We start from the raw sequence: 21,929 nt of genomic DNA on the forward strand, positions 1-21,929 counted from the left end.
AAAACAGATTGCATTTAATTTTTAATTAAAAATGAAGAGAACGAAACACATTTCTCGTATTTTTTCAGATTTCTGAACTCAGAGGATTGACTTGTAGATCATTCAGTTGAACTGCACCGGTTACTCAGCTAACACAAGCCACAAAGCTTCAGTTCACTGGGATCTGACCTGCTCTGAATAACATGGTAAGTCACATTCTTGCAGTGCTGGATTGAGAACTCATTTCTGTTTGCACTGTGTGTCAAATTCCTTCTGACTGGATGAAAGCTACGAAAGCAGTGAAAAGGCTGCCATTACAAACCTGCTAATTGTTTGCTTTTATTGCGTTAGAACATTGGAGCGTGAACCCTGTGCTTGTTCATTTTCAAAGTAACACTGAAGTTGTTTGTATGTTTTATCATTTATTACTCCTTAAAAAAACCCCCAAATCTGTGTAAGCAGGTAATACCCCCTACTTGTACTCCAGTAAAAATAAACTCAAACCACAGCCCTTTCCTTGGATTTCTTTTGGGTTTGTCACTACCTCAAAGGCTCCCCATCCTCTCAAGTGCTCTCTGCCCCTGCAGGTAAGTCACTCTCACTTCTCTGTCAGCTTAGGACACGAGCCTAGATAAAGTCCCAGACACTGTCAGCCTGCTCTATGCTGTTCCAGTTCAGGGGAGGCTTTAAAACAAGGTGACAAATAAAAGTGAGACACTGAAAGCTGAATCATAATTGAAAAGACCAGGAAAAAAAAAAAAAAAGGTAAAGCTCTCTCCTAACAAGAAAAACTATAGAAGTTCAGGCTTTGGAACTGTGGGCCTTCAAACCTGCTCAGGTGTTCTGTTCAAAGAGTTTTCTGTTTGTATAGTCTGTACCTTTGCCACCTCCACCTACCTCCACCTCAGGCTCCCCAGCAAAGGCTGCCTTATTTTCCTGACAAACAATTTCTACAGCACAAAAACATCTGACTTTCAGGGACAGTAGCTGGTAGCTCCCACTCCTTCCCCTATCCTTGTTTCCTTCCAATTAGTGGCCCCTATCCTTGTTTCCTTCCAATTAGTGGATGTGGAGTCTTTTTAGAAAATTTTATTGTTTAAGAGAGAAAAATGCAAGTAGTCACCTTCTTGCTCCCACTGGAAGATTAAGAGTTAGGCTATCTGTTCTTCACCTCAGTCCCTGTAAAATGCTTTCTACAGTCCCAATGAACAGACTTTCACTCTAAGTCTTTACTGGTTTAAAAAAAAAAATCAAAAATCATTATCCTGTGTTTCATGCTGTATTCGACCAAGCAGCTTTTCACACAGTTTGTGACCAGGACAAAAAACCATTTCAATGAATTCTCTCATGCACTGCTTTTGTGTGAGATGAAAGAAAAAAAATGGGATGGGAAAAGTTAAACTTGGGTAAGTTTTCTATACATAGCATATCACCTTTTGCATGAAGAATTCTGAATTGCTTAAAACTCTTAAAACAACATTTCTATCAATGCACTACCTGGACACCATTCTTTTCCTAGATAGCAAAACATTAGTTTTGTGAGTTTCCCTGATGATCACAGCAGCTCACTGGACCTGCTGGAATCCAGAATATAACCCAGGGATATAACACCAGTTGCACAGAGCACAGCAATTACCACTAGGTTTAATAAAATGATAACAAATTACATTAATCAGACAAATATACCACCAATTATAAATACCAAAATAATAATTTCTTCAACTGAATAATGAACAATATGTAATAAATAATAAAATATTTTTACCTCAGTGACTAGTTTTTTTATTTGATTGTTATTCTAATTTTAAATCTGTGTCTACTATGAGCAGTTCTGGTTTTAGGTATCTGCAGTTCTTTCTTAGGCACCGTACCTCATACAGCTGCAAACAGACAGCATCTATGAATCCAACCTGCATGCTGGGAATTTTGTTTTTCTTCTCTCTGTTCATTAGATCCTGTAGGTAAGAAGTAAACAAGCTCTGTGTTTAAATGCATTAAATAAAAAACCCAACCAAACCCAAGGAGACAGGCTGCAATTAAAAAGCAGCACCTTAAACAGCACAGCAAGCTCAGCCCAGTGGGGTATCAGTAGAAGTGTTACCATGCAGGTAATTTGACTGCATGACTTCCCTTAGGAGATTTGCTTTGGATTAACAGAGCCCAAATAACTAGAAACACAGGCAAACTTACTGGGTTTGGATAGGCTGCAAATAGGTACCAATTCAGGAATGTATTTCCTAGACAATTTAGTAATACTGATTTGAAAGAAACAATAAAGTCTGTTGTTCTGGTTCAGAACACACTGCTGGTGTCTGAGAACCACAGAAAAGAAGGCAGGGAAAGAATTTGTCCTATATTCTGGTCAGTGGGAGAAATTGTGGATTTTGAAGTGCTGTTTCCAGAAGCCATTCTGCAGGAGGAGATTCTGCCACTTACTGTTGGTTCTATGTTGAGTTCCTTCCGCTCTTTATCTCCTTGATCAAAGAACTCAGTAGCTACAAGCTCAGCAATCTGTAAGAGATTTCACACATTGAGAGCTCTAATGTGGATATATCAGACTGGGGACCCCCCCCAGTGAGACTCCAGCTCTGCATTCCACCACTGCCTTTGCAGTAAGGGTTGGATGGAGGAAGCAGAAGCTGTTACGCAGTTTGTATTTAGTAAGTCTTAAAAATGAAGCACATACCCGTTGCTGGACTGGCCATGGTTTGGTTATAGCTGATAAATCACAAGCAGTCATCAGCATGGCTCTGTAGAACAAACAGAGAGAAATGTATGAGCTACTGTATGGTGAAATGCATGGAGACACCAAGGCAAGTGATCAGTAAAACAGAATTTCAGGGAAGATCCAAGTCAGAAAAGCAACTGAAATTAAAGCAGAGTTATAAATGTAGCCCAGGCCTGATGCTGTGGTAGATGTCTCGATTCTTAGTCTTCTTTTTTCTTCATTGCCAGTAAGGAATCAGCTTCAAACCAAACTGCCTGTCCTGAATTCTTCAGTTACAGGTTTCAGAAATTCACTGTTTAAGCATAAAGTATCAAGAGCAAAACAACGTGGTTCCTACACTCTTTAGGAAGAACAAAAATGCTCACGTAACTTCATATGATACTTAGTAAAGTTTATTCCAGAGGTTGCAGACTTAGTAGTTCAGGCCCAGGGAGTTGTTCAGTGCTTATATGACAGTGCCAGTTGTACAGGCCCAGAGTGCACAGACCTGCTCCCAGTAACATGGCATGGGAAATGGGTACCTAATAGTATCAGCTGACTTCTTAATCACTCTGCTTTTACTTACAAAAATAGCTCCTTCTGTGTGGGGTCTTCCCAATTAAACTGCTTCTTCCTTAGAAGTTCGAAAAATTCTCCTCTCCTCCTTTAAAAGAAGTTAAAAGATTTTGCAGCGTGATGACATGATCCAAACATCCAGCAATGACTACCCAGCCAAACTTTCCTCTGACTTACTTTATGTACAGTGCTAGGTCTGTGGCAAGAATGGCTTGTTTTATCATTTTCAGTGTAGCCTTGTATTCTTCAATGGAAAGGTTGCTGAGAATCTGATTTCCCTTCAGAAAAAAAGCCAAAAAGCAGTGTTATCAGCAAAATGGGCAGCAGCACACCAGTTTACTAAAATGTCTCTTAAGCTACTAAATCATTTTGAGTTGCTAGCTGATGTCATTCTTTTACCCTGCTTCCTTTTGCAGATTCCCCAATTTAAAAATAAAAATTCCAGTCTTCTTGAGTAATGGCAGAAAGCTGCACAGCAACAGCATCAAGATTGACTATTAAAAATGAAACTGTAAACAGAGCAACATCCAAGCTCTCAAGTCCATTTCATTCATCAAGATTAAATTTGCCACGAGCTCCACCAAAGCATTTCTCTTTCCTCTTCCTCCCCCTCCCCGAAGCAGAGGAACTGTGACAGATCCCAGTACCTGTCTATGCACCTCTAGTAAATAAAAATATTTTCCTTTTGTGAAGCAGCATAAATAACAAGCTGTTAGACAGAAATAAAAGCTCAGCAGCCTCCTGTTAAACCAAAGCTGGTGAAATGGCAACTTGCCTCCCCTTTTTTCCCATATTTGCCCATCTGAATAGGAAACAATCATTACAATACAAAGGATGCCAGAAGCACTCTACCTGTGGTGTGAAAGGAGCAGTGCTTTGAAATGGTTGTGCACACTGAATAACTGGGCTTCGGAATTAGTTTAATAACATGAAGCAAGAAGAATGTCATTTTATTTGCATATTTACTTAACTTAGGTTTGGCTTCACTTTGGAATGTCAACATTAGCAGTGTTTGGTTTGGTCTCATCAGGGCTGCTTTGTGTATGTGTAGGCTGGAATGTTTTTTGGAATGAGAGCAAGGACTTGGGTTTGTTTGGTGGTTCGTAAGAGGTCATGAAATGGCAACAAAGCCTTTTGTTTCCCTTGGTGCAAGGAAGCAGGTACCCGAAAGGACATTAGCAAGGCTTCCCTTATCAGGCAACACTTGGAAAGGTTTGGTGGCGCTCAGCGGTGGAACTGGGATTTCGAAGCTGCTGCATTTGCTTTCTTTACCCAAAAAGGAATAAAGAGCACTTGGGAATGTATAAGGGTGGGATTCTATCCAGAAGCTAAAAATAGAAAGTAGAACAGTTTCCTTCAGCATACAGAAGAATGTGGCACTCACTGGGCTATTCAGGATCATAAGGCATTGATCAAAATGATGATGCTCCATGATTGAGTGGCAGTACAGCTGGGCCAGCGGATGTTCGCTTCTGAGGAGTAAAAAGACCCATTAGATGGAGAAATCAAATTAAACATCCAGAAATAACTTCCCTTTTAATGTCCTCTTCACAGGAGTGTGGATAAAAAGACAGTGCTGTTACTTTGTCAGAGCACTGACAGCTCTAGATTTCTGCCTTCTGTACCTGTTGAGATCAGCTGCACGCAGGGAGGGAGAATGTAATACAAGGTTTTATGAACAGTTCTTGTATGAAAAGCAAAGGTAACGAGAAGAGTTCGTTCACAAGCAAAGTTTAAGTGACAGTTTTGGTTTCTCTAACATCCTAAACACCTGTCTGGCATATTTAGTCAGCTCAACTACTGGGCTTGTAAATAATAATGCAAATTTAATAGGAAACCCACTAATACCAATGGAAAAATTCCTGCTGACCTCAGTGTACTGCAGTGCACGGGCCCAAAACGTTGATCAAGTAATTTCCTAGTGTTAGTAACTACTGGTGTTTCATCACCACTATCTTCCTGACCAAACTACTGCAACATCTTACCTACCCTTTGCCCAGGGTAAAATCCAAAAGGAAACAAGGTGTTGGTTGTACTACAGGCAGTGAAAAAACAGCATTAAACCTGCTGTGTAGATGTAGAATTTAAAAATATCTTAGTCTAGAAAATAGAATTTGCAGTTTGAGTAGCTTTAGACGAAGCACAGAAACTCCTCTTCTCTCAAGGATTTCTAATTTCTCTCTGATGCATAACCCAGTTCTTAGTTTTTGCTGCTGTATCTTCATTTTCAGCCCCTGGTCCCACATTGCTCATACCATCTCTTCAACTAAATCTGCGTTCTTTTGGAAGTCTGTTTTGCTGCTGATCCTGAATCAATTACTCTATTTATAATCTGACCTACAAGTGTTGAATCATGTAAGAAATTCTTTTTTAGCATATAGTTCCATGTGACTTTCTGTGCAGTTAAGGATCATTCACATGAACTAGTGGCTGCAGGATTGGGTCCCTCTGTGAGTGAGTGCACAGAGACTCAAATAAAAGTCATAAGAGGAGACTCTGGGGATTTAAGAAGCACAAAAATGTGGAGAGAAAGATGGAAAGACAAACAAAAATGCGGAAAGGGAGATTAAAGGATGCAAGCCCTTGAGGATTATGGGCTGGCTGCCCAGCACCTCCTCGGAGACCACCACAAGAGGAGTACAGAGCAAATCTGTTTGCCTGTTTCTGTAAGGAAACAAACTGTAGGATGGTGCCAACACATGCTGGGTGAAATTCCCATTGAGTTAAGTGGGATGTGTACTGTGCCTCCTAAAGTTCATCCTGACTGCAGAGAGAAATATGTGAGAAATATCTTAGGTTATCTTCCCAAGTACTGCACCAAACTAGAGCTTGCTCAGTACTTACAGACAAAGGACACCACTGCTCTCTGAAACATGCATGTTTGGTTATCCAGCTTCCATACTTTACTTTATCCAGGCTTCCTACTTTACATGTAGGATTGGAGGAAAGAGAAAAGAACCCCCCAGTGTATCTACCAAAGGGCTTCTAAGCAGCCCCTTTCCTGTAATTTCCACCACCAGGACAATTTTAATTTTTGAAACCCTGCTGTTCAAGGAAATCATACACTAAGTATCCACTGTCCCTGCTTCAAAGGAAGAAACAAAGAGAATCTGTTCCTGGAAATAAAAACCTTTTCATTTAGATTTGAATGAGAGATTTAAAAAAAAAAGTCACGGAAATTTCTACTGAAAAAGAATTATTAAGCTGTAATCATCTCTGCTTTACAGCATGTGCAAATGTTAGATTTTGCTGTCTATGACACTTTCCCAGGACATTTTTGAGAGGAGATGACGCATCTCCAGATGTCTTCCAGGAAATTTATTTTTAAATAAATAAAGCAAAAAATAGCTAACTGGTTCCAATCACTGCAAGGCTACAGTTACTGCTGGGATCCCCTATTAGAGAACTAGAAAAAAGTTACTCTTTCAGTTTTGTGGAGTTTTGGAGTTTGTCTGGGTTTTTTTCTCTTTACAACATCAGTCAGTGTTATTCTGAACATATATGTGAAAGGCAGGAATTCTGCTTCAGCTTACTGATTTTCTGCCTTTCAGTATTCTCTGCCTCAAACAACCTTTTCCTCCCTTAGTATCTTACTTCACACACTGTGAGAACAGCAGACCACTTCTTCCAAAGGGCGCTTCAAAACCACTCTCTCAGACAACCCAAGCTCAGTGCAAAACAGTCATACATTTTTAATGTGATTTTAACTATGCATCCTATCCAAATCCGCCTGGAATTCTCAAAGGACATGGCTAAACCACGAGTAAAACAATCCCAGTCCGAAATGGTCGGGAGACACCTTTGTGTCCGATGGCTGCAGATCCCAGCGCTGTGCTGGCCCACGGCATCAAATCCGTCCGGTTGTCCATAATTTATCTGGGGTTTTGTCACTCGCTTGTTTTTATTTCACTTGTCTCAGCCTTGCTTACCTTTGTATGTAAGAGTTGTTCACTCCCCTGTGATCCAAGTCGTGGCTCAGAGTGGCGATCAGCAAAGCCAGTGTTTCTAGGTCAGTCAGTTTGCTCTGGGTGGAAAGAGCAAGGCAAGAAGTGAGCTGGGGGGTTTATTTTGCACAGTGGGTTTTATATCTACTTTCTAGCTAATGAAACCTGTCCTCAGTCTAGTCAAAAGACAGTTTGGAAAGGCTTGATTTTATGTTTCTCCTAGGAAGATGTGTCCCCCAGTGCTTGCTCTCCCCTTCGAACTAGGAAAATTTGAGAGGTTTTATGTTCAATGCCGTTCAGACTCCGGAATCTAGGACATGAGAATCAGCGTGGAGTGAATCCAGGGTAGTTAGGAATAAACAATTTATGGAAATTGGAGTGGAGACTGACAGAATTCCAAAAATAGCAAGCAAACTATCCGGATCATCAGAGATTGCTCGACTGCACACAGAGCAAAACTACCCTGTCCATTCCAGCACAGAAGGAAGAGGAATGCCCTTGCCTTTGTCTCTTCCAGCAGCTTTTGTCTTTTTTATTAGGGAAACAAAGTTTGTAGGGGAAAGAAATGCCTCTTCCTTGTTGGTATTGGGTTTTGACCTAAAAATAGGATTTATTTATGCTCTCAGAAGTGTTTACTGGAAAGTAGTATAAAGCAATTAATAGCAACTGTCTGTAATCAAACTAAAGAAACACCTTAATTCTGAATGAACAGAAACATTCTGTTTCCTTCATGAATGTAAAACTGAAACCTAAAAACATACTTTGGATGAATCATGAATCAGTAGGGATTCTAGCCCTTCAGTAGGGATCATCTAGTCCTTCAATCCAGCCCTAATCAGAATGATTAGGTTGTTTTTTTCAATTATTATGTGTCTTTTAAGTGGAAGGTTGAAAATTTGTTCAGAAGCATTCAAATGAACATTTAAATCTTTATTTCTGTATTTTTATCTTCTGTTGACTCTCTAAAGCTGTACTCAGCTCTGTGTTTGAACTTAAAAAAATTTTTCCTGTTGAATATTTTATGGAAACATCCAGAAATAGGGTCAGGCTTTTCTCCCCCACCTTTTTGACTTGCCTGTAGTGTGTTAACTTTAAAGGACATAACCATGTATGTGCCTTATTTGGGATATTCCCATAGGGAACATCCAGCTGACCATTTCCAGAGAATTTACTGAAACTGGGTACAAAACAACATGTCAACAGTTTCACAAACTAAACCCTTAAAGCCAGAAGTCTTCAGCAGAAATATTTCGATTTCTGGCAGTGCCATGGAATGATGAACATCTTACTGACATGACAATCAGAACTATGCATCATTATATAATTTGTTTAGCCAAAAGATTCTTCATGCAGAAAATGTACCTGAATTTTACCAGATTTCAGAGCAGCAAACATGCACTGGGCAGTATTAAAGGCATGTCTCCAATTGTGGTAGGCAACGTTCTTCCGATAATTTTTCTTTACACTTAAAATCCATCTGCAGAGAACCTTTAAGAAACAGCATCAGATAGTTTAAATGTATTACAAATCCACTCTCTTTATGAAAACCAATCTTTCTCTAATCCCACTTGGAAACTCTCTTACAGAAAAAAAAAATGTTTTAAACTCAATTAAAACTTCAAATTCAACCTACTTTTAACTGTGAACATAGATAAGAACACGCTTACAACCACTAGTGCAGCCTCTCAGTGAGTTTGTGATACTTGTGGGTTTAGTTTTTTTTACTAATGGCTAAATGCTAGTGTCAGAAGCACTGCTGCTAATTCAGAAACTGAGGTGTGCTGAGCTCTAACTGGGAGAGAAAAAAATCCTTCTTTACAGTGACATATTTGATAGAGAAGATATATTATTTAGTTATAGAGTCCTCTCAAGAGCTGTTCTGAAAATGAACATGTGGCTTTTGCCTCCTATCAGCTTGCCAAAAAACAAGCAGAATTGGACTTTGGAAAGCACATAACTATGAGAGAAAGATTACTATATTGCTGGGTAGTTTCTTTTCTATGCTGGAAGAAAGCATGTCCTGGGTGTTTTACTCAACAGTTATCAGATGTTGTGGGTTGTACTTTACTTGAAGAAAAGTGACAGGTAAGTAGGTCAGATAATAATTTAATGTTCACTAGAACAGGGCCCTTGGTTTAAAGCCAGGATACTGGATACAGCATATTGCTCCATGTTAAATGCTGGCTGAGAATCCAGGCCCTGGTTTGCTCAAAATTTTGAGTGTTCCTAGTGAAAGATGGTTGTGCTGACAGAAAATCCAATGTCATTCACCCACAAAAAGGACTCCACTCAGACAAAGGCAGCAGTAATAGGCTACTGCCAGTTTTCTTTAGCTCTAGTGTGGGGAGTTTAAATGGTACCTTCAAAGCTGTCAATGTTCTCCTGCTTCTACTGACACGTGGACTTGCCTGTCTATTCCCACAGTGTTCTTTTGGTTTTGCTAATCCATTGCAATTGCTCCACTAGGAACTTGAAGCCCTCCCATTTTTGGCCTCCCTGACTCCCTCTCTTCTGTTGGGACATATTCCTTAAGGAAGTACAAGTGTTTGACCTTACTACAAAGGTAAACTAAGTACTGGGATATTCCAGAGGTCAGACTAGGTAATACAGTGATCCTTTTGGTCCTTGAACACTACTAATCTAAATTGGTCTATAAACCACTGATATAGAAAATAAATACATGTTCTATTTAACTAATTTGTTTGCCTATGAATCCCTCCAAATTAACTTTGCATTTGGATAGTGAACTTTGAAAGTTTTTTTGGAAAAGGTATAAAGCAAAAATAAAGTATAAAAATGAAGGTTTTTACAAATAGATATTGTGTGCATTGACTGAAGAGGCTGAAGAGATTATCTATTTTACCTCAGGGCTATAAGCAAAGTAAGAATACCTGTCTCAATCACCTCTGACAGGTGCACATCTACAACTAGATCTGTTGGTTAAAACCTGCAGGGACATTTCCACAGCCCACAAAAGGAATCCGTTTCAGTCTCTGTTATCTCCACAACTATGAATTTCCCTCTAAAATCTAATCTAATCTTACGTAGGGAAAGACTAAGATAGTTCCTACCTTATATGGACAAAGTGAACAATGTCCTCTTTATAACAGCCTTTCCCTTACTGAGAAGTTGCATCTCCCTCCTCAGTGTTCTGTTTTCCAGTCCATTAATCATAGACTGTAAAATTATTCATCATTCAGCAGAAAACTGAGGACAGACCCCGATACTTTATATACCTTCCTAGTTTGCTAACTGCTCTGTAATACAGATTCCCAATTCTCTTTCCGGGGGTCATTTCACTACTGTCCCCAATTTCTAAGGATTCCTGGTCTCCGTGTGTGAAGCAGTGTTTTGGCAGCGTTCATACCTCGTGCTTCATTTGGAAGTTCTGCACCAGGTTGAGGTCTGTGAACATGCGGATTGTGCACAGCGTCGTTTCAAAGTCTGACAGCTCAAAGTCACTGAAGTAGAAGTCGGTCAGGTTGAGGCATTGTGCAGATGGCACCACAGCAGCCTGGAGAAGAAGGAGAGGACACAGCTTAGCACTAGGGAAGAGAAAGGATAACAGAAATACCTGTTTTGTAAAAAAGAGAAGGGGTGAGACACTAAATTTTACCTTCACATGATGCTCAAAAGTGATGATTACTTCTCATTCACTTCTCTTAGCTTTCCATGTTTAATATTATCTTATTACCTTAGATTTAACACATACTTTTCCACAGATCAAGAGGATAAAGGAAGAATTACCTGGTCAGTCTGTTATCTAAGTCACCTGAGGCAAATTGCAACCAAGAGTATGTGTGCTATTGGGAGAATAAGAAAATAAGGCAGTGGAGTTGTGTGTTTGTTTTTATGAATGTGCAGACATCAAAATCTGTAACTGTTGCCATTTGGCTAAAAATGACAAGGAAAGAGATGTCAGTAAAACAGATTTCCTAACAGGATCCCCATTCAGAACAATTGTAGACAGAACATATTCACAGGCAGAGCTTTCTCAGGGCTGGAAACCGGAAAAATCAGGGTTCACCTGTGATCACTAATCTTTAAAACATATGGACAACGTTCTTGGTGCAATTTGAGTATAATCATAAACTTTCACCATGAAATTTGAAATTACAAAGTACACAAAAAAACCCCAACTCTACTTTTTTTAATCTGTATTTTTAATTGTCAGTAATATCTCCATGTATTACATGCATTACAACTCTATGTATTACAACTCTAATTTTCCTGGTGATAAAATGCAGAGTATAGGTCTTGGATGCCCCGCAAAATACAGGTGTTAAGGTTATGCTAAGTCTTATCCTAACAAAATAAATGTCTACAATATAATAATATACAAAAAATCAATGTCTTAGTCTACAGAAAAAAATTCAGTATCATTATTTTTCTGCAAAGGAGTTCTCAGTTCTTCACAGCTGTTTCACCTCAACTTGAGTGTGGATCAAAACAAATCAGGTAAATCTGAAATGGTGGAGGAAATAAACATCTGTGTTTATCTTCCTCTTCGTAATTCTAGGGAAAAACATTTCTCCTGGAAACGTTCCAGCATGGGGAACTGTGTCCTGAGAGCCTGAGGCACTGAAAAAGAAGCATGTGTCATAATCTACAGTATTTTTACATGTAGCATGTAAATCCCCATAACTACATCCAGCAGTCCCTGTTCCATAGAAGTTTGCTGTTACCTTTCTTGTGTGTCAGAATTGGCAAGTCATGAAAGATTACGAAAACCAGTATTTACACAGGGGGAAAAAAAAGTTCTTGTACCAGTAATTTTGTGTCCCTCAGCCTGGATTCATGTGGTATCTCACCTGTGAGCATGTGGAAGAGCTGTATGTTCAGTGGCAAATAATGCACCTGTTCAGGAACTCTACCGACATGATTTTGAAAATCTGCAGCTGCAGGCTGGTATTTCACAGGGAAAGGGCTGGAAGGACACACTCGGAGCTGAACAGGGCACCTCATGCCTGTCTTCTCACTGCATTCATAATTTATCTTTCCCTTCCTTGATCTCCTGCCTTTGACTCCACAGCAGTAAGTTTCACTTCACCTGGGACATAAAAACCCCTGCACTCTGTAGCTATTCAAGTGGTATTTAACCAGATTAGAGATTTCCTCTTTCCCTTACTGAAGCCAGAAGAGCTTTCAGCCCCCCATTTTATAGCATTTTAATTTCAAGTTATTGAGCTATGGTCAGCTTCTGTGAGCACTGACCAAACAAACTGAAGCCTCTTGCCCAATTTCTCCACCTTGGGAATATTACAAAGAGCATGAAATAGTCAAGAAAAGAAGAAAATGTGCCAAAATTCCCCTCTTTGCATAACTGTGACTTTTCAATTCCTATTGCTTACTAGAAGCATCGTATTAATGGTAATTAGTAGTGAATAATTAGTGACTGCATTTCATTGCCTGGTTAAGTGTAGAAAGTAATTTTTAAAACTTGTCTTCTATTGTGAGTGACAAACATACAGATCAAGCTTACAACTTCGTGTAATACACCAAGGCACTCCCTTCAAGGATCCCTCAAACACAAGCATAGCCCATTCTGGAGTGTACTGAAGTGAGCGTGGTAAAAGGCCAGCAGGGATGCACAGGGAATTCCTGATGGAGCTCAAACGGAAAACTGAAGTACAGAGAAAGAGGAAGCGGGGATGGGCTACCTGGGAAGAACATAGAGACATCACCAAAGTATGCAGGGCTGGAGATGGGAAAACCAAAGCTCAGCTTGAGTCGGAACTAGTGAGGGATGCAAAGGGCAACAAAAATTTCTGGCAGCAAAAAGGCGGCTGTGGAAAACATGGGAGCACTGTGGTAACTGAGTGGCAACTAGGAACAGTTTTGCTTTGTTTCGTTTGCATTGCATGGTAAAACACAGGTTGTATCCAGGCTCAAAGGAGGTGACTGATGCAACAGGACATTCTGTACTATGAGGGAAGTGAGAAATTTTACTACAGCCTATTCCACAATGCAGATAATGAAACAGAATAGGACAGTTCCACTTGGAAGGGAACTACAACTAGATTTTCTAGCCCCACTGCCTGATGAAGCATCTGCTTTCTGTGCTGTCAGGTTATTTAGAAGCAAAACAGAGCAAATCACAGAAAGGTATATCCAGAAACATCACTTTAATCTATTTTGTCTGGCTTGATACAATGATATGAATGCAAAATGAAACAAATAAAAATTAGATGAGAGCAGAAAAAAAGGGCCTATGCTTGTGCTCTAGTCCTGTGTTGTCTGGTATGTCCTGAGAGACCGTGGCTGACACGGGCCAGGACTGTGCTAGGAAGCACATGGACAGGTAGGTGGAGGTGGACACTGGCCCAGTTCTAGGTTTGCCGTGGTTCTGTTTTATTTAGCAGTCAAGATGTGACCACAGAGATTACAACCCAAGCCCTGCAGAGGAACCCCAGGAGATGTGCTGCATTCTGCTCTTGTCCACAGCTCTTTATGGCTGGGCAGCAGCCTGGCAGGACTGAGGTTCAAAAGCCGCGTGACACTATTCTAGAAACACCCGTAGTCTTACACCTTGTTCCATGGCACCTTGCTTGTCCAGACCAATCCCATAATACCCAGCCTGTTGCCCCCCGTGTCTGCCTTCCTCTCCATCCCTCCCATTTGTTTTTGTGCAGCAGGGGTGATGCTTTTTCCCTGGAACACCTCCTCCAGCAGAGACCTGGAGAAACTAAGCCCATGCTGTGCTTTGAACTGCGCTTGAAATCACAGCTGTAGTTATTCCTCAGGCAGTGCTTTCTACACACAGAATTAAACATGAGCAGAGCAGGACACTGCACAGAAAAGCAGCCATAAAAATAATAAAAATAAAAAAATCACTGCATTAAAAATTAAATACAGAACTTCTACCAAGGCCATAAGGCTGCACCCATCCTTGGGATGCTTGAAAGGGACCAAAGCTGTGAGACATGCAACATTCAGACTTAGCTGCAAAATGAAGAGTTCTCAGCATTTTTTCTGGTTCTTGCAGTGCTCTGGCCAGCCTGTATTTCTTCTGATTGAGGCATTGTAATGTTTCCTTTTCATATGATCTACTGATTCAACTCAGGAACTAATCAGTATAACCCTCACTGTCAGTTTTATTTCTGCAAGATGTGCTTCTATGTGTTTCGGGATCACATCTGTGTGAAGGACTGCTCTTTGTTCTATTCATGGAACATTTCCATAGTAATAGTAAAAAATTCAATTACCACTGTTACCTGCAGCTCCCTCGTTTCCTCCTCAGCAGCAGAAGCATGGTATGAGAGAACCTACAGAAAGAAAGAAGCAGCCCTTAGTACAAACAAAAGAGCAGTGTGGTAAAAGAGTACTTTTCCTAAAGCAGATTTTCAGCACTGCACTGTGTTTGCTGATGAAATCTATTGTCCATGCAGGGCCCACAAGGGTTTTAAGGGAGCTCTCTGAATGCATATGGGGAGATATCTGCAACTTGCAGAAATCTCCCACAGCACAGAACCTTCTGGAGATAAGTAGGCCAGGAAAATGTAAATAGTTTCTATAAAAGAGCAAAGAACTCTGATTTTCTCTTTGGAAATTTTTCATGCCCCACTTTCAAAGACAAATAATACACGAAACAGCTATAATTATGAGCCTGACATTGTTGCCATAGGAATTCTTTCAGGAGTTTATTCAGACAGAGAAGAAAGTTTTGCCCTAACTGAAACTTGGCACCAAAGTCTGAAAGACAATATGTTTGTTTTAAATTAACTAAATAAGCTCATATTTTTTAGCTCTTGAGAACAAGGGTCATGAAAATGTTATGGATTATTTTAGGCAACTAGAGACTGATTCTTTTTTAAAGAACCCATCCTATGTGTTAACATATAATCTGTCTGGACCTGTATTGCCCATAAAGTGTTACAGTAGGAGAGAGAATTTCTAATTTGCAATATAAACCAATCGTTCTGACAATAATTTTACCCCCTTTTTATTTAACATGACTTAATACGGGTTTATTTGAGAGTTGTAATGTTTCTTTTAGAGGCTCTGGGGTACATAATCCCCATTTTAGGAATTCTGCAAATACTCTGTTTACATAATGAATGTCAGGAGACCCAAAGCCTATAAAGTTTTCACTTTCAGCTTCAAGTTATCGCCTCTGAGTAATTCAGCTTCTCAGACTAAAGCCCTCTTCGGCTGTTAAACTGAACAGGAACCAGCTCAAAGGCTGAGACCAGATGATGTTCATCCTGACATGGTTTGCTGGAGCCTGAGGAAATTGCTGCAAGCCTACAATAACGCTGCTGTTACTCTGTGTGTCCAAAGGGCTGAGCCAAAATCATCACAGAAAACCTCAGACAAGAAAAGGAAGCCCCTAATCCGCCCAAGCGTTTCCTGTTCCTACGCGGCAGAACGCACCCGCCGAGCTGCCCGTGGGCAGCCTCAGGGAGAGGAAAAGATGGGCCCAGCTCACCACTGAATGTCATGAGCGAGGTTAAAACACAACACCAAATGGAACGGTCTGCCGGCACATCCAGAAACAAGCGGGAAAATTCCCGAGCAACTCCGCAGGCCGAATTCCCCTGGGGGAGTACTGTTTCTGTCCCGATGTGTAGAGCAGGCAGGGTCTGGAGAAAATCACTTTGGGGCTAATTAAGGACCACCTAGTTGTGGAGCTCACCTCTAATGTCACCATCTGTTTGGCCATGGCTCGCTCCACAGCCTCGTACATCTGTGTGTTCTGGATCCCCAGGCCACAGAAGATGACGAATGCTTCCAGGAACTGCTCGTCGTTTCTGTTGAAAGCCTTGATCTTTCCTGAGTTTTCTTCCATCTTGTTCACCAGCTGGCAAACACCTATGGCAGGGTACAGAAAGGAAAAGAAGTAATACAGAGAACTGCCACCATATTACCTGTTGTAAGGAACGGCAAGAATTAAGTCTGGGACAGTTTAGCCTGCAGTATGAACCATCATTATACATAAAAGGGACACACAGGAGTGCTGTAGGATTTTCCCCTGGTTTTTTTTTTAAGAGTAATTTCAGTGTATTATAGAATGAATGCTAAAACATATATGAAACAATTATATTTTACAAAGCAGATTCAAAAGTATTTATTGGGATTTGTAAATCAAAAATGTAGGGCTTTAGAGACTTGATTATCCTGTGAAATTCTAGGGTCGTTTTCATCCTAACTTTTATTATTAATAGTATTCTAGATTGATTTAATCCCTAAAGACAATTTGTCCTTTGGAGGCTAATTAAATTTTTGCAACCATGCCAAAAGAACATTTATGAAAGTCAGAACAGTGGTACACAGAGTTTTTGCTTCCTTATTTGAGTCAGTACTGGAATTTTTTTTAAGTAAATGAACTAAACAGAGAATACCCAAGTTGAGGTTCCAAGCTTAAGCAGAGTCGCCAATTCCATGAGGATGTGATTGATTCCAGCCTGCCCAAAACACTGCTGAACTCCTTGAAAAGCATCTTACTGAATTCAGCTTGTTAGGCTCAAACCTGTTGATAGCTGCATCTGTTTATTTTTCTCTTAAGAATTTCTGGACTTTTCCATGCACAGGCCACTGAAAAGTCTGCCGGGTAACTTCTACCACACCTTGCTGCAGCTTAAGTCCCTGACACCATTTGAAGCAGAGGTACATTCAGACATACACTTCCCTTTAGTTTTGCCCAGCAGATGGTAATTTCTGCTAAAAAGCAGAATATTAATGAAAGCAGCTGTGTTATAAGAACATGTTGTCTTTGGCCAAAACTGCTTTGGGGGTGATTATTGTCTTAAGTGAGTGCAAATGTTTTCTCCCTCCCATGAGTGTGAGTACTAACAGTTTGGAGCATAAAAGCCAGCATTTTCCTGGCCAACTGCAAATATATCTCAGGGATTGTGTTATCTGAATATTGCAAACAAGATTCTGAACCTTAATGGGATGAGAAGACTAGATCACAGAATCACAGTAAAAAACATAATCCCAGCAAATAAGGATTCAAATAAGGAAAAAGATTAACTTTCCCTGGGAAAAAAAGAAGCTGATTTATAAAACTCTGTAGGAAAATCCCATGAAACTCACTTTCAGATCTCTGTTTAGCATGGTTTATGACATTATAATTATTCCCATAGCAACTGTGATGTCATGAACACAAGATTAAGACCCAACAGTGAATATGCCACAAAAGTAAATGAATTCCTAAAAGACACAGCATTTGGATGCACAGAGATGTCTCTTAAAAAAACCAGAGAACTGCAGTGAATATACTATGTAGTACTTAAGACTCTTTAAATCCCTTTCAAATACTTCCCCAAAGCACTGAGATTCCCATAGATTACAAATAAAGGAACTCCAAAGTCTTTTACTGGGACATAGTTACAAAACCACAGCAAAATTCTGTAAAGCTTTCACCACATACCTGAGAAATGCACAAGTCAGGAGAATAAAAAAGTTCTTTTCATCTTTCTTGCCAGTAAGATCTGCTTGGTTTTGCTGCGGACAGTTTTTCCCACCTCAATCCCACTTCCCAAATTCTGGTTTTGGCTATACCACTCTTAAAATAATTTTAAAAAGAAACCAGACTTATAATAATAATAATCATGGATGCTGTATAGTGTGGCTAAGGAGCTTCTGGATATTGTCCCAAAGACAACTTCTTGACCTTGCCCTATTAAATATCTGAACATTAGGCAGATGTGAAACCAGAAGAGACTTCAAAGAACATTTCCCAATGAGAATTACTCAGATTTGAAAAACCCACCTAAATGGGTGGCCTGACTGAAATTCTTGCACTTCCATAGAAAATCCCAATAGAAAAAAAAATCCATGAGATCAGTAGCTCACAGCATAGTGAAATATCTCTAATTAAAGCTCAACAGTTCAGTCTTCACCTTGGTCTACTAGGGTTTGCTAGAATATTTAAATAAAGTAATAAAAGAACTCAGGAAAGAAGCTAATACCAAAACTCCATTAGGTGAAGAGGATGCTTCTCTTTCTGCTTCAAAGGTTAAAAAAAAATAATCTGTCTTCACAAAAAAAGGACCTCATATTTACTATAAAAATTGGGCTCTGCAGTTTTGCCATAATTCCCAAAGAAAATTATTTGAAGACCACTAAAAATGCATTCTCGGAACTCTTAATATTTACTGGCCAAATTTTGTAAAGCTGAGTAAGTTGGATTCATGCTACTGTCTAGGGATCAGTATGTTTTATTTTTTGTTTGCTTGTGGAACTTACTGATGCCAGGAACTCAGGCTGATACTCATTCTGCTCTTTGGTAACTTATTAGGTAAGCAATTTATACTCAGGGTGGTCTCAGAGGACTTAGTAATTGAAAACATGATAATTAAGGATCTTTCCTCCTGGCTTGAGATTCCACGTTGCTTGGATTTTACTGTGGAGCACATAAATATTTCTGTGAAATGTATAAGGACATTTTTGTAGAGATACCTACCTATCACTTTATTCTTTTTCCCATTTTTTATTGGTGTACACAGCAAACTCTTTATGTGTTGGCTTACATTTTCTGCACTGTCATTCTGTTAGACAAACAAAAAAAATACAGTTACAATTTTAGAGACGAGTGTTCAGGTGGCTGAAGGTGGGTCTGCAACTATTCTTTGCTTACATACTCCTTCAAAAGGAACCACGTCTTCAAAGAGTTTGCACACAAACAACAAGTAGGAAAACTACTACGAGCTAGGGCAACATTCTACATCCTTCCAGAGATTTTCCATCATGTCTCGTGCTCCAGTAGAAGGAGAATCAATTTATTTGGGGAGCGGAAGGTTGGATCAAGAAGACGATGCCTCTTTTTCAAATACCTGGTGAGAAAAGGATGTAATTCTACTCTGACTGCTCCTGGAATAATGTGGCAGCTGCTGAGAAGTACATTTGGTCCAATCTCTAATTGTATGTGACACAAAAAATGGGCACACATTAATATTTCCAATCAAAAGGTTATCTTGCTGGTTTTTTAACTATTGTTGCTCTGCTCTCTGGTGCTGTGCAAGGACTGTAGATAGGATCTTGGCAGGCGAGTGCACAAACACTGTAATGCTTACAAGTGGCAATAGGAGATGTGATTCTTTAAAGAAATCATTAAGGGATTACATCATGCCACATACTTCACACGACTCCAGCCACTTAAGTACTACTACTTAATAGTAGCCCATTATCAAGAGGGTTATACGGAATAACTCAGGAGCAGGATTGTTTTCTCAGCTGCAATACCTGTGCAATCAGCTGTAAAAAAAAGGAGATAAGAATCAGCATCTCTCCCTAAAAGTCAAACAGGAGAGGACTGGAGATGAAACCACAGTGCATGGTGCTAAATAAAAGTGCCTGATGCTGTATTAGTGAAAAGGAAGGAGACTAAGCCAAAACCAGGCTTAAATGCCTTTAAGGAGCGTTGTAGATATTTGAACTTTGTCTCCACTGCACTAACTTTGTTGGTTCGGGGAAGAACACGGACACACCTGACAGCTGAAGCTTAGCATTTGGCTTCTGTGCTATCCTTGGAAATGGCCTGAACCTGAGGCAACTTCACAGCTCAACATCACAGCACGAATAAACCCAAGCTGCTCTTCTGCCTCGTGCCGTTTCCTAGGCAGTTCAGGCCACCAAAGCGCAAAGGTATTTTCACGAGGTGACTACAGATGCTGTTGAATGTCCTCCAAAGAAAGAGGCAAGCCAGGGTTTCTAGGGCACTGGGAACACCTGGGATTTCCCTCACGTCAGGGTTCATCAGCTTTCAAAACATTTAGCCTCCAGCCCTGCCTTGGGACTGCTCCTAAGCAGCGGTGCAGATGCAGTCACTGTGTGCTGAAAAACATTATCCAGAATTCTTTCTAACAGCACTGTTATTTTCTTTTAATGACTTCCTTCCATAAGGTGTATTCCAGGCAAAAATGCAAAATAACTCTACTGAACAGCCTGTTTCAGACAAACAGTTGTTTGGATGGCTCTCAAGGTATTAATTTTATTTTTAAATGTCTTCCAAATAATCACCTCTTTCTTTATTGATCTATACAGTATATCCAACGGATTCTGTCTGTACTTCCAGTCCTGCAGTTAAGAGCTTTGGGCCCTGTACTGCAAAGTGCTGAGCACTTCTAGAAATCCACTCCAGAACATTTGTGAAACCTTGCACAGAAAAAAAAAAGGGAAGCAACAGAGCTCCCCACCACAAGCCTGCCCCTTCTTTCCACTTACTGGAACAATCACACTGAACACTATATTTTCTGACCTCTTTGTTGTGTGTCTCAGAACAAATTTTGGTAAAAAGCCATCTGCTGACCGTAGCAACTCATGTCCCTCTCATTACCCTCTCCCTGAGCCCCTCTGGGAAACAGGCTTAAATATAGTAAGAAGAGCAGACATCTTTCTAATTTCTACAAGGACAGGAAAATACAGAATTACAAGTTTGCTTTTTGTTAATGACAACTCGGCGGGCAACCTGACTGGAATCTGAGTCCTGCCAGGTGACCTGCCCTCCTCACTCTCCAGTATCCATGTGCTCAGTGGTACACCATACCACGAGATCACACTTGTGAAGCAAAAGCTCCCAAACAAAAGTGAATTTGTTCCATCTCCAAACCAGCAAAGAACCTCCATCTATAACATTAATCTTTGCCAGAACAAGAAGGGAAAGGAAAGGATAAAAGGGAACTGGGAGCCTCCCAACGCTCTCTGTGTACCCTCCTTTGTGCTTTCGTTATTCTAACCGGGGCCATTACACTGACAGAAACAATAAGGGGAAAACAAAAAAAGCCTTGAAAGGTAAACAGAGAAACATTTTCTGTTTCTGATTTCCAAATCTAAGCTTATTTTCCTTACCGTCCAGGGAAATCTTCTGTCTTTGCAGACATCTGGGATGTTGAGTGGCTCCATGGTGTTCTTGACGTACTGAGCATACATGTAATTGATTTGGTTTGTGTCGTAGTCCCTGAAGGACACAACAACACCACTGTTATGTGCGTGGCATGAAAATGAGGCATTGCATTTATGCCCAGCAGGTAGGAGTAATATCTTTCCTGTATGAGAAAAGGATCTATAGATACAACTAATAGATATATAATGGGGTTGAGTTCAAACCCTGGATCCCAATCCAGCTGTCATCACAAAACTGCAGAGTGGACTGACGTGTGCATTCCACCATTTCTTATTCAACATTAACACTGAACACCAAGCTGAAAAAATAAACAAATCCCTACGGTTTACACAGATGAAGGACAGAGAATGAACAGCTGCGTTTATGTAGAAATAAACAGAACCTTGTGAAAACCAACTCCATTCACAAATCTGACACACTTAAAGAGCCAATACTGGATGAAATTCCCATATTAGTTAAAGAGACTGCAGCAGGTATCACTTGGGAATTTTCTGCTTCTAAGTTCATTTCAAATTTGTTCTAAAACTAAAGGCCCAATCAGTCATATGGAGATTCTGTTACTGAAATAGAACTGTTTATTCCAAATTGGGACACAAAGGACATTTACAGAATCAGTCATCTCCACTCTTTTAGTCACAGCTTATTTAATTAAGGTATTTTAATTCTCTTACACCCTCAGACCCTCCTGCCTTCGAGGACGTACGCCCTCAAAATAAACCTATTGCCATCAAGCTCCCGGAGTTTCCCTCTGACATTTGCCTTGACTTCAGTTATCCTCCTGCTGTAAGGATGTTCACAGGGCTGGAGGGGTCCTTGATTACATAACAAGCCTGAATTTTATTATGTAAAGTAATAATTCCTATCTAATCCATGTCAT

The 21,929-nt window shown here is 40.1% G+C and overlaps 2 protein-coding genes across 5 annotated transcripts in view; one reads left to right on the forward strand and one right to left on the reverse strand.

Moving 5' to 3' along the window:
- Positions 1–21,929, reverse strand: part of PDE5A (phosphodiesterase 5A) — a 50,471-nt gene that overhangs the window by 5,412 nt on the left and 23,130 nt on the right. For 3 of the 4 annotated variants that reach the window (XM_027741205.2, XM_027741234.2, XM_027741242.2), the window contains exons 8-20: positions 20,998–21,106; positions 18,614–18,698; positions 15,842–16,017; positions 14,412–14,471; positions 10,574–10,720; positions 8,569–8,694; positions 7,192–7,286; positions 4,647–4,734; positions 3,440–3,540; positions 3,273–3,350; positions 2,666–2,729; positions 2,416–2,490; positions 1,851–1,934 (exon numbers count right to left, since the gene is read on the reverse strand). In XM_027741205.2, the coding sequence (XP_027597006.1) occupies positions 1,851–1,934; positions 2,416–2,490; positions 2,666–2,729; positions 3,273–3,350; positions 3,440–3,540; positions 4,647–4,734; positions 7,192–7,286; positions 8,569–8,694; positions 10,574–10,720; positions 14,412–14,471; positions 15,842–16,017; positions 18,614–18,698; positions 20,998–21,106 (1,288 nt within the window). The remainder of the gene's footprint in view (positions 1–1,850; positions 1,935–2,415; positions 2,491–2,665; positions 2,730–3,272; positions 3,351–3,439; positions 3,541–4,646; positions 4,735–7,191; positions 7,287–8,568; positions 8,695–10,573; positions 10,721–14,411; positions 14,472–15,841; positions 16,018–18,613; positions 18,699–20,997; positions 21,107–21,929) is intronic. The other variant, XM_027741213.2, reaches the window with a different exon arrangement.
- RPL7L1 (ribosomal protein L7 like 1) overlaps positions 94–21,929 on the forward strand; it is a 127,281-nt gene continuing 105,445 nt past the window's right edge. The window contains exon 1 of the mRNA XM_027741251.2: positions 94–185. The gene's annotated coding sequence lies outside the window, so the exon portion shown is untranslated. The remainder of the gene's footprint in view (positions 186–21,929) is intronic.

The sequence above is a fragment of the Pipra filicauda genome, unplaced genomic scaffold (genome assembly GCF_003945595.2).
Source record: "Pipra filicauda isolate LSUMZ 115617 unplaced genomic scaffold, ASM394559v2 scaffold312_size1046226_pilon, whole genome shotgun sequence".
Lineage (NCBI taxonomy): Eukaryota > Metazoa > Chordata > Aves > Passeriformes > Pipridae > Pipra > Pipra filicauda.